The sequence below is a fragment of the Panicum hallii genome, chromosome 9 (genome assembly GCF_002211085.1).
Source record: "Panicum hallii strain FIL2 chromosome 9, PHallii_v3.1, whole genome shotgun sequence".
In the NCBI taxonomy this organism is placed as follows: Eukaryota; Viridiplantae; Streptophyta; class Magnoliopsida; order Poales; family Poaceae; genus Panicum; species Panicum hallii.
Genome location: NC_038050.1, coordinates 13389501 through 13407407, shown reverse-complemented (window position 1 = coordinate 13407407; position 17907 = coordinate 13389501). Strand labels below are relative to the sequence as shown.

Below are 17907 nucleotides of genomic sequence, written 5' to 3'. Positions count from 1 at the left end.
GCCGTGCCGTGCCGTGCGCGGCTCAGACTCGTGCGTCGACCTGGGCTCTCGAGTCGGTTCCGACCCAGACTCCACCACGACCGCCCGTTTATTATATCGAGGCGTGCTTACTTTTGGATGTCTTCGATCCGGCAGCGTTTAAGCTCGTAACCACATTTTCATGCTGTTATTGAGAATAAGCAAATTGTGAAATCGCCTAGCCCGTCAGCATGAAATTTGTGGTAATTCAAGAATAAGAAGTGCTAAATCAATTGCTTTCAGATCTTCTTGCCCCTAGCCGCAACACCAAACAATCCGCTTTGACTGCTTTAATACGATGCATCGTGAAATCTTAATCCCAAGCCGCGTACCAATTGATTTAGGACTGTCTTCTATTAGTGGCTAATTGGCTGCAGGCTTGTTGCTACCTCAACGGCAAACGCAGGCACTATTCCACACTGTAAATGTAAAGATAGGTAAAGATGCGTGTGGTGGTTTATACGTACCAAAGAAAAATGGATAGGTTGAACATGCTACATTTTGCAAACAGATTTGTGAGGAATAAGCAACATAAGGCTTCAAACTCCAATTGGCACTTATGATGGGTTAACAACAAAACCAGGTTACAAGCAACGGTTGCAGTCATAGCTGTTATTGTAATACATGTTGAATGAAGAGAGGAAAACATTAAACAAAACAAAAACGCTTTCAGTGTGGTATTGGAAGAATGCAACAGCAGAAGAGCGTCACCAAATTTGGTGTCACAAACTTGTCTATACAGATAGTCATATGTCAGGATGTGGCGTCGCTTAACTTTTCCAAAAACATGTATGCCCCTAGCTACAATGGCAGCTGTTGGCCACATCACCAAGTTCGTTCGTTGGTTGGTTGGCAAGGGACCTCAGCTCTGCTGGCTACCCTAACAAAATTGTGCCCCTTCCTAGAACGTCAACTCCTCTTTTTCTTCAGCTGCTGCAGCAATCGGCAGTGTTCCCTCCGAGGCCGCGTCCCGGATCTTGTTAGCCTTCTCGTTGCTTATGCCGAGCAGGTACTGCAACCTTGATAGCTTCTCTGGCTTTGGTATGCTCTTCAGGTAGATGGCATACAGGTCATCTAGCTCTCCCGGTGTCGGCCATGACAGAGGTTGTGATGCAGGGACAGCGGCGTCACACGCGAGCAAGTCATTCAGAGAAGAAAGCTGCATGGGGAAATTTATAGTTAGCAGGCATACACTCATTAGATCAAGTTTCCAGATAATCGAACTTTTCAAGGACCAAATAAAGGGGCAATTTGTACATACCACGTTGTCTCTCTTCTTCTGCCGAAGCAAGGCAATAGCCTGCACAAGGGAGTTCTCCAACCTAACCTTTGCAATATCCTGCACAATTGACTTGGCCTTCTCAGCACTTATGATGAGATCAGCTGGGACCTTTACATACACTTCCTCTTCATCAAAATCTCCTGTTCCTGATGAAAAGATCTCCTCAACAGTTTTTCTGTAAATGCTTTCCCGTAGTGGTTCCGAAATCAAGCTATCTAGTTGGAAGTTTGCTTCTTTCAATCCTCGGACCTGCTGTATACCGATCTGACCCCGAGCAACAGAAGCTTCAATTGCAGAAGACAACTTTGTTGTTGTGATACCCTTAATGATTTTCTGTGCATTTTCAGTAGGCAAACCAAACTGCTTTTGGATCTTTGCAAGCTGGTCGGCCTTGGCCTCGGTTAATTTCCCATCAGCAAGAATTACTTCTGCCTGTTGCACAAAAGCTTTTTCAGCAAACTTAATGTGAACATCTTGAGCTTCTTTGCGAGTTAAACCAAGTATGTCACCCAACTGTTTCAGCATTAAAAACTCTGAATCGTCTTTCTTTGTGGAGATTGCTGTTCCAAATGATACGTTCGTTGTCTCCCCAGTTATGCAGAACATCAAGTATGTCTCATAGAGCTCAGTCCTGTCTCTCAATGGAATGTCATCCTTGAGGGTTATCTCTTTCTGGACTGACTTTCTCAGCTTTTCTTTAAGCTCTTTATCAGGTCTAGTCTTTCTTAATGTCTCCAATGATTCCCATTCATATTCATCATCCTCTTCCTCAGATTCCGAAGTCACGCTTGATGCTTCAGTTTCAGCAGTTGGAGACAGCTCTCCTTTAATGTCAGCTAAAAGCTCACTAACAACAACTGTGTTGAAGGAAATTAGCTTCTTCAGCTCTTTTGCAATTTCAATGCGGTTCCCAGCTTCTTTTGCTCTCTGAATGTAGCTCAGGAACAACTTTCGTACCTGACCATTTGAATGTGACTACTTAGAATAGTGAACTGAATTTGCTTAAGTAATAGACTATCAGAGAAGATCATGACAAAATAAGCTAGTAGATAATAATCTATCATATGTAAAGGGAAAATACATACTGCTTTGCTAAACAATGTGACTACTTAGAATACTGAAACTGAGTTTGCTGAAGGAATATAATAAAAGAATATAAATAGATTATCAGAGAAGATCCCGAGAAAATAAGCTAGTACATAATAATTTATCATATTTAAAGCAAAAATACATACTGCTTTACTAAAGATCGCCATGACAGCCTCCTTTTTCAAGTTTAGACTTTGTGCTGCCTTCTTAACAGCCTCTCGTCTGTCAGCATCATATCCATCAACAGATGCAATGGCTTCCTTGACAACCTGTAATGTCCAAACAAATGTAAGAACACTGATACGGAACAAGCCATCAACTTTGCTACAAGATATGGAACAAAAGCCAAACAAATGCAAAGAAAGGTGCCGCAAAAACTGTTTAGTATCACCTTTTCAAACAATTGGCCACAGATCTCAGTATGAGCAGCGTCCACAGTTTCTTGAGGGATGCAGAGACGCACTTGGAATGCCATCAGAGCTTCCACTTCCTCCTTGCTCAGCTCTCCATCAGCTACAAACTGCTGAAGCTTCTGTCTGTAAATTTCTGGATTTCAAAGTAGAGTTAATACACATTGATATTCTGAATATAAAGTGAATATGGCAAGACCAGTGTTCTTTGAATTACAGTCTGTGAAGCCATAACTCAGAATGGCTTAGTTTGCATGGTGTATACAAACAATTATCAGTGCTATTGAAACAGATGACAGTCTTCTTTTGTTCAAAACATATTCGGCATGTTTTTTGCCAGTTAAATTCATCCCTGGTCATAGAAATACATTCCAGGTGAACCAAACACACAGTTATCTTTCCAAAAGATATACTTCCTACAGTCAAGGTATAGCTTTGACAACAGCATTGTAAAATAGCAATGAAGCAGTATTGCTAATGTCATGGGTAGTTGCCTGCACCCATTGGGCTGGCTAGACATTGTGGTAGGCCAGATCCCTCGGGGTTACATTTAGTTAGAATAAGATTAGAGATTGCATCCTTAGGAGTCAAGTAAACCTCTGGCCTCTTTCTATAAAATCAAGGCAAGCATGATGTAAACCGATCTATTGCCCCTGTCCCCTTCTATCCCAGCCCTTATAATGCGGCCACCGCCTATCAGCGATGTTGCGCTGCTTGGGTTCAGGGCCATTGAGATCAAGGTTCATAACACTAGTGAGCAAAAACACTTATTCACCACATCTATGCTGTAAAATTAATGTTGCAAGAAGGAAAAGGAGTCAAGATGGTACCTTCATGCATCTTACTAGCAAGTTCAGGGTCAAATTGCAACTTTTCACAGAGAATTTGGAGGAATGCTGCTTTGCTAGGGACTGAAGCCAGTTCAGTGTTAAATGCTTTAGCAAGTGTCCTTCTGTATATGTTAGATTTGACATCAGACAATATTCCTTCTGCTTCACGCTTCCCCAGTCCAAATATATTTCTCAGTTCATTCAAAGGAGCAAGCTGCATTTTTTAAGCATAGAAAAACTTCTGTTCAGATATTACCCAATAATTCACATCGATATGATCACAGCACATGTGCAGAAACAATACAAAATGATGGTGATCTATTAATTGAAGAGCAATGCAGCATTGCAATCAAGCTAATTTACTGGTGGGGCTTATTTCAATTTGCCATTGCATCAGAACTAGAACAGGATTATATCAACTTGTCATTACACAAGCCTTAAACAAGAAATGAAAATATATATGAAATCACCTTCTCATCATCAACAATTCCGTCTGAAAGTACTTCTGTAGCATAGGCCTTGTAGAGTATCTTGAGATCATCAGCCCTCCTATCATGATCATACTCTCCACCTATCCGTGCCAAGCACCAACAAAACAATCTTAAACAAGGTCCAGCTCAATAAAATGTGATTACAAAAAGCTTCACCATTTTACCTAATGAAATAGGGCCAAGTCCACAAGCAAATCGATCAGCCTGGGGGTGCTTGCTTAATGTTGTAAGCAAACTATTAAATTTAATAACAATCTTCACTTCTTCCATAGCCTGAGTTAGACTATCCCTGTAATCACATGGTTCAGTAAGGTAAATCCACCGATGCTCTGAAATGGTGCATTTTGAATCTGTAAGCTAATTAAATTCAGAGGATTGGCCACTCGGCTACAAGGATTCATACTTTTGCTAATTACATGTCAAACTCAAATGTCATGCAATTCCGTATGTATCATCATGGTCTTCTCACATTCCATCAGGAGGAGGACGCCTTGGCTGCTCCTAATAGTAGCTAAAATACTCCATCTACTAGTAAAAGCGGGCATATATGTACAAATTAACCTAAGCACCTAAGCAACTTTTCTTGGCAACATGTCTACCTGATAGTTTATATCAGCAGTCCTCAAGTTCAAATCTTAAATAGAGATTCAAAGTTAGTTTATATGAGCGGTCTTCAAGTTCAGATCTTAAATAGAGATTTCAAGGATGCTATGCGGTTGCCCATGATAAACAAGAAAATCCTGGAACCATGCATTCATAACAACATGAAAGGGCCATGTATGGAAAAGGTTGCACATAAATACTGTTGGGTCATCTCTTGTTTTAAAAAAGGTGGCACATAAATACTTTATGGATCATCACTTGTTTTAAACAAGGGGCAAAAGACAGATTATTACTGATCGCCATTTACAAAGTGTTTTCTCCATTATATATGCCCAGAATTGCCAAAACATCTACCAATTGCGAAGTGCAAACCGATATATCAAGTTTAAGAAAAATGGCTATGTCTTTTCCTTCCAACCATAGGCTATTTAGTTAAGAACATAACTCAGGTTTTCATGCACAACATCTAATGAAGTAATAATGGAATCTGGTAACATGCTTTTGCAATAGATAAGTAGGTTCCATACGGAATACGTGACTTCAAGATGTCTAACGCTGATGAAATGTTTTCTTCAACTAGCTTCTTCACATGCTCCCGGAACATCTCAGTTGCAATCTGCAAGAAATGTAACAAATTTAGGACGTTACTCAGCAACAAAACATGCTTACATTAATTCCATTTGTATTTTTCCCCAGCGTACTTAGACGAACACGAATAACAAATGAGCAAATTCCCTCAGTGCCATGAAAAATTAGATGTCTTCCCTGTGTGCCATAAAAAATTTTGAATTGCCCTCAGTGCCGTTGAATCTAAGATTTATCCCCCTCACTGCCACAACCATTAGGGGTCCGTTTATTTTTAACGTAACATAGCTGGGAGAGGCATTGGCATCACATGAAATAACATTTATACCCCTGTTACACTGACCTTTTTTATTTTTGTCTAGCCTGTTGACTGGTGTGTGTATATACATAGTTAGCATGGATATAAATGGTGATGTGCTCTAACCATTGTTGAAGATTTAAGCCCAAATGAATTTAAAGCAAATAAGCAGCACTAGATATTTAGAAGAAAAAAAAAGGGTTACCTCATCAGAAAGTTTATATGCAAGTTGTGCTCTCCTTACATCAATGAGTGTGCCTATGTCAAGACCTGAAAAGAGAAAACACTTTGAGTTCAGAATGTTCACGAGATGCATTGAGAGATTATCAATGCAATGAATATAACAAAAGAAAATGGCATTGCTATCATACAGTGTACTACTAATCTCTTGGCAAAGCAAATCTTAAGAACAGTATAACTTCAGAACTGTACTAACGCCTAAACAAAATTACATGTTACAACAGTACCTCTCCCAATAGACTTGAGCTGCGACGAGTATAAACTCTTGGCATTTTCCCTCATAGCAATGTCAATCTGGAAACAAACATAATATCAAATTAGAAATATAGAAACATAGAAGCCATCACCGGATTAATGTACAACAGACAGGCAGTTCAAAATAGTACGTGCTCTGAAATATGAACAAAAAAAATCCATCTAGTGCAACTGCCAAACACCCTGTATTCTCAAATTACCGATAGAAAGGTTCTTCCCATTCGTATCCATGCTAGTCAAATACAATTTTGATGCTACTTAAAAAGGAATAGCATTTTTATATTGCATGCACAAACTGTATTCTCCTGAAGGGTGGAGTTTCAAATGCCATTTATGTGGGTAACATCACATGCACTGTGTTCATCATTTTTTTCCCCTTTTCTGGGGATGGAGGTGGGGAATTTTTTGTGCTTCTCATAAAATTGGAGATGTCCAAACACACCAACCAAATATACACTACCAATATATATGTACCTATTAAAATCAGACACAAGATGTATTTTCTATTAAAATACCTCAATACCCTTACAAGTTACATTTTGTTCTTAACAAACAATGATATTAAAGGCCATGGCAAGTCAAAAAATATGTTCTCATTTGGACCGACCGAGTAGTGGCATTAACCCTCTGAAACATCCAATGCATCAAGAGCAGCGGGGCACTATGTAAAAAGCAAGCTCATCATATTTAAAAGAGACTTTTCATGACTACTGAAGCAATATTGTCAAGAAATTGGACGAAACTAGACTTTAAAATTCAGAATGAAAAAATTACTCTGAGAGATCGAGCATAAAATGGACGAAACTAGACTTCAAAATTCATAATAAAGTACCTGAGAATCAGTCACCCCGAAAAGACGTTTCCATGGAAGTAGGAACGCAGATTGATCTCCAAAGACAAGATTTGACACATAAATTAACTTTTGAAATGCCTGCAAAGAATTTGACATGGTTATAATCTGGGTCAACAGGAAGTTTAAGTATCTTATTGATGTATCAAAGCATAAACAAACTTACCCGCCTTTGTTCCATGTCAGCATCACGGTCACTCGTTTCTAGCCTCTCTCTGTATATGCGTCTACCAATCTAGTACAAGCAAAGAGGAAAAGGTATATTGGCATAAAACAGAAACATGGAAAGTGGAAGGAAAAGAATAAGAACATATGAGACAGATGATAAGATATGAAAGGGTTTGGATCAGGAGTCCATACCTCCATGTGCATGTTAGCAGCATCTACATCATCAAGCCCAAGAGCTCTTTTAAATTTTATAATATCCTGAACCTCGCTACCTTTGAGATCTTCATCTCCTGGAGGAAGTACTGAGTAAACATACCTGCATAAAAGCATGACCAGGACAAGGATGAGCAAATAACTGATGTTCAGAAGGGTCAGACCTCTTGAGGAATAAAAATGCTGATACATGAGTACTGGCTATTATATATGCAGTAGGTTTTTTTGTATTTACTCTATAAAGGATGAGTTCAGGTGCATATGAAATTGGAAGGCTGCAACTCTAAATTGGAGCCCTCAACCCTAATGCACAAATACAAACATCACTAGCAACACCATCAAATGACTAATGAGCTTAGCATTTGGTTTGTCTCAAAAAAAAAGAGCTTAGCATTTGGTTGTGTTGTTGAAGTTAGCTCTGTCCACAGTTGGAATTTACGAGGAAAAATGTTGGATCAATGATTACACTGCAGCAGGACGATGCACGACAGTATTTCAGCATCGGCATTGCAAAACTGGAACGGCCAGGGCAACAAGCCAACAAGTATAGCAGCATCTGGCAGCTTAATATGCGCGTCCAGCAAGGATTCTAGGAGATTGGTGTCCATGTTGAAAAATTTAGAGCAGAATAAGCATATTGCATAGTTGGTCAGAGAGCACGATTTGAAGCAAATAATAGTGAGAATATGGAAGTTAAATCAAAGTTAGCAGAGCTAGCACAGGAGGCAAGAACGCGGACTGTAAAAGGAGGTGTGTTCAATATCAGTATCAGGAAAGTAAGATAGTACTCTATTTGCTTCCCTTGACCACTCTACTTTCCTCATCTCAATCCATGGTCTAATCTCCCTTCCAATACCTCTTCATCCCTTTCAAGCCATGTTATCAACCTTCCTATGTGCGGCAGTTATCGCAATATAAACCAGCGTCCACATCAACTAGGGCAGCTGATAATTGCATATTTGTTTCCATAGCTGAAATTCATTTAGTTGCCTGAATTCCCTAGTGTAGAAATAATGCTCAAGATAATCCCCTCTAGGGGCAACATAGTAGTGATAATTACCGAGTGTTGCTCCAACCAATTCAGCACCTCGATCCCAACAGAATTGATGCATGTACAACTATACAAGGCCTAGAAACCATACTGTATGGTGGCTATGTGCATGCCCATATTGACAAGCATAGGTGCCAGCTGAAAAACAAGAGCATCAAAAAGCTCACCTGGCATACAAGTCACAGAGCTCTGCTTTGAAGGCTGCATCCTGTGTGCTAACTCCATATCTAAAACAAAAAATTGTGCATCATAAGAACATGGAGAAAGGAGTAACAGCAGCATCATTAATTAGCTTCCAAAAGAATTAAAAGAAACAATAGCAGTTAATTATTCGGTTTAAATTCCCAAAAGAAAATATTAGCCCCCGCACATGGAAATTACACATAGCTTCTTTTAGCATCACAAATAACTAGCTAAATCAAAATTTATTGGCATTCCAACGATAAATGGGACTATGGGAACTTCAAAAGTAATTGCCCAAATAAACCATGCGTGCCAGACTTCATGGCAATTTTTTTTTTTGGGGGGGGGGGGGGGTATCACAATAAAAGGTTGAGCTAATCAAAATGCTCGTATCTATATGCGAACACTATTCAACTAAGGGGCCCTTCATTGGAACCAGAAGACTCTACCAAATCCACCATAAATATTAGAATAACAACTATTCATTCAGAACCAAAGCTAGCATGGCTGACAAAAATACCAAAACTAGCCCCGTAATTTTAGTAGCACGGCAGCAGGATCGTTCGAGCAATAAACCCAATGCAGCAACAGCAAACAAGACCAACTCACTTCTTCGCGATGGCCTCCACCTCGCCGCTCTCCATGTTGGTGGGGTCGTCGTGGCCGGCGACGTAGTTGTGTAGCCCCACGGCGGCGACCTCGGGCACCACGGAGTTCACCGCGGCCGCGCCCGCCACGCTGGCCGCTCCGAGCACGGCAGCCCCCGCCACCGCCACGGCGCGCGACCCGCCGCCCGCGCGGAGCCCGATGCCGTACCCGGCCGCGATGGCCGCCGCGGCGACCGCCAGCTCCGCGGCCGTCCGCGCGGCGGGCGGGAGCGACTCCACCAGCGGCTGCACGCCCGTCAGCTCCCTCCGCCCGCCGAACACCTCCTCGCCGGGGGGCGCCGCCTCGCCCGCGTCGGCGGCCGCTGCGCGGGCGCGGAGGCGTAGCCGCGCCGCGGCGGGCCTCCGTGGCGGGAAGCGGAGGAGCGGGAAGGGTTTAAGAGGCGAGAAGAGGAGCGGCGGGCAGGCGGCCCCCGCCGCCCGGGGCGAGGGCCTAGCGGACGCGAGCGGGAGCTCCATGCTCGCGCGCGGGAGGGAGGGAGGGATCCCTGCTGCCTGGCGGACGCGGGTGTGGGGACGCGCCTTCTTCCCCTCGGGCCTCGGCGGCGGCGGGGCGGGTGGGGTAGGATGGATGGGGAGGGAGGGAGGGTGGCGGAGGAGGAGGAGGGGGCGCGGCGCGGGCGAGCCTGAGGGCAGCGGATAGCGTTGGGATGGGGTGGGGTGGGGGATTGGTGCGGCGGGGCGGAGGGGCGGCTGGACCGAGGGTTTGCTTGCCCTGCCGGTGGCGCGGGCGCGGGCGCGGACGGGCTCGAGGGGCCCCGCCGTGATCTTCCTCGCCTATTTCAGGCGGTCTCCCGTGGTTCCGTGGTACACGGCCGTCTGCTCGCTTTGCTGGCTGCGGTCGCCCGGCACGATTTGTGCCGTTGGACCTGGATACTGTGACTTGGCTTCATTTGGCGTAGGAATTGTGGTTCCCGGATGCAGCAATAGATTTGGCTGGGTCCAGCGTCTGTGGTCGTCGCGCCTCGCGGTTGCTATCCGTCGTATTTACATGCGCCTATGCTGGTGATGTTTTAGGTGTGTTCTCTGCCTCTGCTGGTGATATTTTTGGGTGTGTTCTTCGCCTCTGCTGGTGATGTTTTTGTTGCGTTCTTGCTTCCATTTTCACGTTGAGGATGAGAATGTGAGTGTGAATACTAGTGGCATTCCGTGGTATAGCCGTCCTTTTTTTATGAGATATTGTTCCTCTACGACGGTATGACCGTGGTGATTAGGTTTGTCACCACTCTCAGAATAAGAGGTCAAACTATTTATCATGTAACAGGTGTAAGAATGGTGATTTCTTAGTAACATGGTAAGATGATGCTAGCAGGTTAAAACTTGTAGTGTATGCACATTTCGCAAGATCATTAAATTAATGTTCAAATGACTTTGGTTGAATTGTCGATACCATCTTCTGTTAACGCGAAGTTTCTCTAACCTCTACATTGGTAGTAAGAATATTTTTATGGAACCGTCTTGCTTTTTGCTGCACATCTTATCTTGTTTTGTCCATCTTATCATCCTGCATCTTTCGCTATGCATATGGTTGGATTTGATCCAACTTTCATCTCTCCTGTACTTTCGTACTTCCCCTCCAACATGTTCAGTGAGCAACAAAATTGATACTCAATTATTAATTGTTATCTATAATTGCACCAATATATGCATGCTATTAAATAAATCACTGGATTTGCATAATTACGCAAACCACTCATCAATATCTAACGAAATATAGTTAGCAAAATGCTCCTTTTCTCGACAGTTTAAACTTTCAAGTAAATTGTACATGATTTCCATATTGTTTCAGAGAAAATTTAAGCTTAAAACTAAATTGATGGCATTGATATTATAATATTAATTTTTAGGAAAGAAGTACCTTCCACCATTGACCATCCACGTATTATTTGACAATGAGAGTAAGACACTGAGCTCCAAGTGGAACAAGTTTTTTTTTCCTCGGACCCGGCGGCACCCCACATCATAAGGTAGTAGGTTGCATTAAGCGCAAGGTTAATAACGCAGCCGGCTGCTGGCTGCAAGGATCTTTTAGCCTATCTCTCAGCCTACTGGTACAATAATTAGCTTTTCACCATTAATACATGATTCACTTGTCTCTCTCACAAAAAACTTTGGTTCTTATACCGAAACTGGTTGTAAGCTTACGAACCGCTTCTCCTCTCTCTCACCTCCTCTCTCCTCCACCTCAGTATTCAATCTGCTTACATTTTGCCATAATACTTGCTCTAAGCAAAGCTCAAAGGGGCCTGTCAGTATGCACCTGCATAACCTGCAAACACCGGCTGTTTTCAACATGATCTCTAGCTTTCCAAACCACAGACGCGCAGGTACATAACATGTCAGTGTCAATGCCTCCTTTTCCCGGTGCCTATTTCTCAAGGATCAGACAGTGATTTACAGCCTAATAATCTTCTGACAGAATAGCTTTAGTCTTTAAGCACAAGATCCTCGCAATCACAGAGCCTGATGCTTCTTTGAAGCTCCAAAGGAAAAGATTGCAAAAAACAAAAGGAAAGGAAAGGAAAGGATAAAGATGAGGACGGTTTCTGATTCCCTGCACTCTCTTCCTTGGGTCTTCAATCTCCTTTATTTATCCAACCAGCTACCAAAAAGTGTATAGGTTGGATCTTCACACTGGTGGCTTGTAGGAACAGTAAAGGTCAGCCTCCCGGTGCGTGTCTCATCAGTTGAGCGCCGCAGATCGTATCAGATCCCGGCCGTCCAATTTTTATGGTCCACTATCCATCGTTTGGTGCAGTGCAACTACCCGGAATTAAGTTAACTTTTTCCAAATTTTCTCAAGGAATTTCTCAGCATGAGCTTTTTTTTTTACAAATACATCACACACTTATCTCTATACAATGTAGAAAGAACTCATATTCCTATGCATGCCTTAATATAAGTTGTCTAATTCTACGAATATGGTAATTATGAGCACGTAAGTCCATTTGCTCAAGTTTAGGTGGATAGATTCCATCATAAATCTATAATCGATCTTTTGCCTCAACACAAGAACTATACTATCATCTAGCTAATGATAATATGACCGTAGGCTCAGAGATAATTGTGTCTCTAGTTCTTCTCATTTTAGGATTGTAACAAACACTATGGCTCGAGCTACAGAACACTATCTTAAGCGCCGGTGCAACCTCCTCTCCTTTCTTTTTATTTTCCTCCTTTTTCAGCCACCGTGGAACTAGCACTTGAAATCTAAGTAGATACGTATTTAGGAGAGCGTATCCGATGCCTTATGTATGCCCAGGAGCCTGGTGTAAGAGCCAAACGGTCGACTAGAGCCGATGTGCTATGCTTCGCTAGCTACATTGCACTCTGAAACATTATCTTCATTCTCAAATATATGACACCATTGACTTTTTCATTCATTTCACCATTATTCTTTTATACAAATATTATTTACATTTCGATAATAGGCCTAGTTGTACTAAACTTTTTAACTTTATTTAACTAGTTTATTAAATAAATATTGTTGTTAAAAGTTCGAGTAAAAAATTAACGATGTCATATATTTAATAGTTAAGAACAGAGCTAGTACAATGTACAGGGCTTAGAACAAACTAACCAGCATTTAGCTTGTTCTAAACTGAACTCGAGCGTTATAGCTTTTGTGATCTTTCTGTTGTTTCATCAAATAAAAAACTAACTAAAACTTAGCACTTTCTGAGCGCACTGTTATTTACACCGCCCCAAATTAAAGTTATTAGTATGTCTAACATAAAGTATATGATTGTGGAGCGTGGGGCTACCGCAATTACAATTAGTATGTCCACTGGAATTTCAGTTCACTCCTGTTGCCTACGGCTAGGACGGGGATCCGGTGCCAGTCGCAACTGCGACGGCAAGTTAGGGACTGCACGTGTTCTTCCGTCCGTCCTGGAAGAACTTAACCGCCTAGGTTAAAAGCTAATCTGCAGCGACTGCACGCATTCTTCCGTCCGTTTTCTGCATGGTCTTGCAGTGTTTTGCCGATTTCATGGCTGCTCAGCTTGGATCCAGCGATCCACACCTGCTTCTGCTTAAAGTGCAATCGCTATTGCGACTGCACATGAAAACATTGCAACATAAAAATTGTATAAATTAAAGAGATAAATAAGAAGAAAAGTAAAAGAAAGATCGTATACACACATCCTGCTGTGAGCAGACGACAGATGTAAAGACTGGAGTTCAGGATGCGTCTGCATGTCTCCAGTCTCAACCAATTCAGCACTAGGCCACTTGGGCTTGTCAGCTTCAGCTTCAGCTCAGCTCTTCTCCCACACTCCAGCTGCGTCCATCGGGATCGGTTGGCCCGTCGCTGCAGCCGCGACCGAAACTGCCGAGATGTTCACGTCGAATCCACCCAAAATCCAGCTCCCTCCCTCCCGCTACCACCAGCACGCACCACCGCCGCCTACCACCACCCGGCCGGCGCCCCTCCCTCCGTCTCCACGTATCTTTATCATGGTTCTCTCCCCCGCCCGCTGCCTCCCTTGCCTTGCACATTCGGCTAGCATCCGGATCGATTTGTTTACCACCCCTCATCGGGTCGAGTGAGAAGGAAGCTGCCGCCATGCACGTTGCTTGACGCGAGCTCATCGGGGCCGACGACGCCATGAGCGGGAGCAAGCGCGACGACCGGCGCCGGTGGCGGCTGTGGCGCTGGGCCGTGGTCTCCTTCGTGCTCGCGACGGCGGCGGCGGCGGCGGCGGCGGTGGAGGCGGGAGGCGCGGAGGCGACGGAGCTGGACCTCGAGGAGCGCCGGGACGAGCGGCGCGACCTGCTGGCGCTGCGCGACACGCTGCGGTCGGCGCTGGACCTGCACTCCAATTGGACGGGGCCGCCCTGCCACGGCGGGCGCAGCCGGTGGCGCGGCGTGTCGTGCGACGGCGACGGCCGCGTGGTGGGCGTGGCGCTCGACGGCGCGCAGCTCACGGGCTCGCTCCCGCGGGGCGCGCTCCGCGGCGTGTCGCGGCTCCAGGAGCTGTCCCTGCGCGGGAACGCGCTCCACGGCGCGCTGCCGGGGCTCGAGGGCCTGCCGCGCCTCCGCGCCCTCGACCTCTCCAGCAACCGGTTCTCGGGCCCCATCCCGCGCGGGTACGCCACGACGCTCCGGGACCTCGCGCGGCTCGAGCTCCAGGACAACCTGCTCAACGGCACCCTCCCGGCGTTCCGGCAGCGCGGCCTCGTCGTCTTCAACGTGTCCTACAACTTCCTCCAGGGCGAGGTCCCGGCCACCCGCACGCTGCGCCGGTTTCCCGCGAGCGCGTTCGACCACAACCTCAAGCTCTGCAGCGAGGCCGTGAACGCCGAGTGCCGGGAGGGCACGCCGTCTTCCGGCGCTCCGGCCGCTGGAGCCGGCAGCGACGGTCCGGTCGTGAGGCCGGCAGGCGACCGCGACCGGCCGGCACGGAAGCACACGCAGTTCTGGCTGGCGACGTGGAGCGTCGTGGCGATGTCCCTCATCGCCGCGTTGGTGCCGTTCGCGGCCGTGCTCATCTTCATGCACCACAAGAAGAAAGGCCGGGAGGTCCGTCTCGGCGGCCGTGGCGCAGGTGACGATTCGGTTCACTTCCGAGCACCTTTTCTCTTTCCTCTGCGACGACGTTCGTGCAATCTTGTTCCTGACAGAGACTTGTGCTTGGCACAATGCAGAAGTGACTGGAGCAGGGGACATCAAGGACAAGGCGGAGCAGGGCCGAGGGAGCGGCAGCCGGAGCACGGACTCCGGCAAGGGAGCCGAACTGCAGTTCTTTCTCGACGACAGCGCCCGGTTCGACCTCGACGAGCTGTTCCGGTCCACGGCGGAGATGCTCGGCAAGGGCCGGCTGGGGATCACGTACCGGGTGACCCTCGAGGCCGGCCCCGTCGTCGTCGTGAAGCGGCTGCGCAACATGGCGCACGTGCCGCGCAGGGACTTCACCCACACCATGCAGCTCCTGGGCAAGCTCCGGCACGAGAACGTCGTCCACCTCGCCGCGGCCTTCTACTCCAAGGAGGAGAAGCTGGTCGTGTACGAGCACGTCCCCGGCTGCAGCCTCTTCCAGCTCCTGCACGGTACGTCGGGGTCCGTCCGTACGCGCGCGTCGCGCCTGGCGGCTGCCACGATCGCCATGGAAATTGAACCTTGCTCTGCTCGCGCGTGCACAGGGAACAGGGGCGAGGGGAGAACGCCGCTGCCGTGGCCGGCGAGGCTGTCGATCGCGCAAGGAATGGCGCGCGGGCTGGCGTACCTGCACCAGTCGCTGCCGTACTTCCACCGGCCGCCGCACGGCAACCTCAAGTCCTCCAACGTGCTCGTCTTCTTCTCGGCGCCCGCCGCCAAGGGCAAGCAGCAGCAGAAGCAGGCGGTGCCGAAGCTGACGGACCACGGGTTCCACCCGCTGCTCCCGCACCACGCGCACCGGCTGGCGGCGGCCAAGTGCCCCGAGTTCGCGCGCGGCGGCGGCGGCCGGCGGCTGTCGTCCCGCGCCGACGTGTACTGCCTCGGGGTGGTGCTGCTGGAGCTGGTGACCGGGAAGGTGCCCGTGGAGGAGGACGGCGACCTGGCGGAGTGGGCGCGGCTGGCGCTCAGCCACGAGTGGTCCACGGACATCCTCGACGTGGAGATCGTGGCCGACCGGGGCCGCCACGGGGACATGCTGCGGCTCACGGAGGTCGCGCTGCTCTGCGCCGCGCCCGAGCCCGACAGGCGGCCCAAGGTGCAGGACGTCGTCAGGATGATCGACGAGATCGCCGCCGGCGACGGGGCGGAGCTTGCCGGACGTTGAGCTCCACGGCGGTGCTGGGTGTGGGCTGATCGACACGATCTTCTTGGTTTGGAATTTGTATGATTTTGTGTCTCAGTATCGGTTTCGCCTTAGTTTTTTTTTTTGCTCCTTTTCATTTGTAAGTAACATTGTAATCGAGCAGGAAGTAGTGCCAATGCTCCCTGATCGATTGCTTTGCTGCATCGGAGAGAAGGATGTGAAGCTAGTTTGTTTAGTGCTGAAACTTATGAGCCGTCTGATTGCCATCCACGGCTGCAAGCAGGTGAGCACAAGTGCTCAGCAATGTCGTTAACTCCTCGCACCGTCACACGGGACCAAACAAGCACGAGAAACTAACCGAGACCTGCCCGTCGTTGACAAGCAAGGAAGCACCGAGACACAAACCCAGCCACGGGTCTACATCGAAAACGGTTTCCGGCACCGTCAGAACGGAGATCGATCGGGTCGGGTCGGCATCGGCATGGCGACAAGCGATCGCCATGGCGACGGATAGAGAGCCGCATCAGCATGCATGTACGTACGTATCCGTGGGGAAAAGGCGCACCTACTCGGTCGCCGTGATGTGCCCGTGCCCTGGCCGGCGGACCCCGCGGATAGGGATCAGCACGAGCGCTCGCGCGTACGCATGGACGGCCGCCCGCTGAGACGTGCCGCCCAGCTGGCCCGGGGTGCCCACACGTGGCGCGGCCGCGCGCCCGGCCCGGCCACGTTATAAGCCACGCGCGCCGGCCGACGCCGCACCTCCTGACCGGGCGCCCCGCCTCTTAACGCTAGCGCGGCAAGGCCAAGGCGGTGATAGCTAGCTAGCACACCTGGTCTCTGGGCGAGTGGCAGAGGGAGGAGGAGGAAGAAGAAGCTGAGCAGAGGCGGAGGAGATCGAGGTCGCAAGCAAGGTAGCGGCTGCTAGCTCGATCGGCGCGGAGATGAGCACGGGCGCGCGGCCGGGGCGGCGATTCACGGTGGGGCGGAGCGAGGACGCGACGCACCCGGACACCATCCGCGCCGCCATCTCCGAGTTCATCGCCACCGCCATCTTCGTCTTCGCCGCCGAGGGCTCCGTCCTCTCGCTCGGTACCTATACTACGCTCCTGTAGCACGCAAGCATGGCCTCCTGGGAAGCCCGGAAGTGACGGTTGCGATGCATGCAGGGAAGATGTACCACGACATGAGCACGCCGGGCGGGCTGGTGGCCGTGGCGCTGGCGCACGCGCTGGGCCTGGCGGTGGCCGTGGCCGTGGCCGTCAACATCTCCGGCGGGCACGTGAACCCGGCCGTCACCTTTGGCGCGCTCATCGGCGGCCGCCTCTCCCTCATCCGCGCCGTCTTCTACTGGGTCGCGCAGCTGCTGGGCGCCGTCGCCGCGACGCTGCTCCTGAGGCTGGCCACGGGCGGGATGCGCCCGCCGGGGTTCGCGCTGGCGTCCGGGGTCGGGGACTGGCACGCCGTGCTCCTGGAGGCCGCCATGACGTTCGGGCTCATGTACGCCTACTACGCCACGGTGATCGACCCGAAGCGCGGCCCCGTGGGCACCATCGCGCCGCTGGCCGTGGGGTTCCTGCTGGGCGCCAACGTGCTGGCGGGCGGGCCGTTCGACGGCGCCGGGATGAACCCGGCGCGGGTGTTCGGGCCGGCGCTCGTCGGGTGGCGGTGGAGGCACCACTGGGTGTACTGGCTGGGCCCCTTCCTCGGCGCCGGGGTCGCCGGGCTCGTGTACGAGTACCTCGTCATCCCGTCCGCCGACGCCGCGCCGCACGCGCACGGTGTACACCAGCCGCTCGCGCCGGAGGACTACTAAGCCGCGCCGGCGCGCGGTGGCGCACGGTGACGGCGTGCGGTGGCGTCTCCTCGGGGTCTGGTCGGGTCTTGTGTTTGTTTGTGGGTTTTCATTACGCATGTGTCTGAACAGTATGTG

General features: G+C 48.8%; 3 protein-coding genes across 3 annotated transcripts; 2 read left to right on the top strand and 1 right to left on the bottom strand.

Annotated features, from left to right (window-relative positions):
- Positions 1-550: 550 nt before the first annotated feature.
- On the bottom strand, positions 551-9891 carry LOC112874120 (protein TIC110, chloroplastic). Its single transcript, XM_025937296.1, has 15 exons — positions 9176-9891; positions 8551-8610; positions 7312-7435; positions 7118-7186; positions 6934-7032; positions 6074-6140; positions 5812-5876; positions 5251-5339; positions 4285-4409; positions 4100-4200; positions 3630-3843; positions 2781-2935; positions 2536-2658; positions 1280-2257; positions 551-1177 (listed from the first exon to the last, which is right to left on the bottom strand). Exons 1-15 carry the CDS (start codon positions 9688-9690, stop codon positions 920-922), a joined length of 3042 nt encoding a protein of 1013 aa, XP_025793081.1. The 5' UTR covers positions 9691-9891; the 3' UTR covers positions 551-919.
- A 3673-nt stretch (positions 9892-13564) lies between these two features.
- Positions 13565-16223, top strand: LOC112876717 (probable inactive receptor kinase At3g02880). The gene is made up of 3 exons (XM_025940885.1): positions 13565-14780; positions 14881-15282; positions 15376-16223. Exons 1-3 carry the CDS (start codon positions 13841-13843, stop codon positions 15993-15995), a joined length of 1962 nt encoding a protein of 653 aa, XP_025796670.1. The 5' UTR covers positions 13565-13840; the 3' UTR covers positions 15996-16223.
- Positions 16224-16818: 595 nt separating this feature from the next.
- LOC112877038 (aquaporin TIP3-1) lies at positions 16819-17907 on the top strand. The gene is made up of 2 exons (XM_025941235.1): positions 16819-17066; positions 17144-17907. The coding sequence occupies exons 1-2, from the start codon at positions 16919-16921 to the stop codon at positions 17788-17790; spliced, it is 795 nt and encodes a 264-aa protein (XP_025797020.1). The 5' UTR covers positions 16819-16918; the 3' UTR covers positions 17791-17907.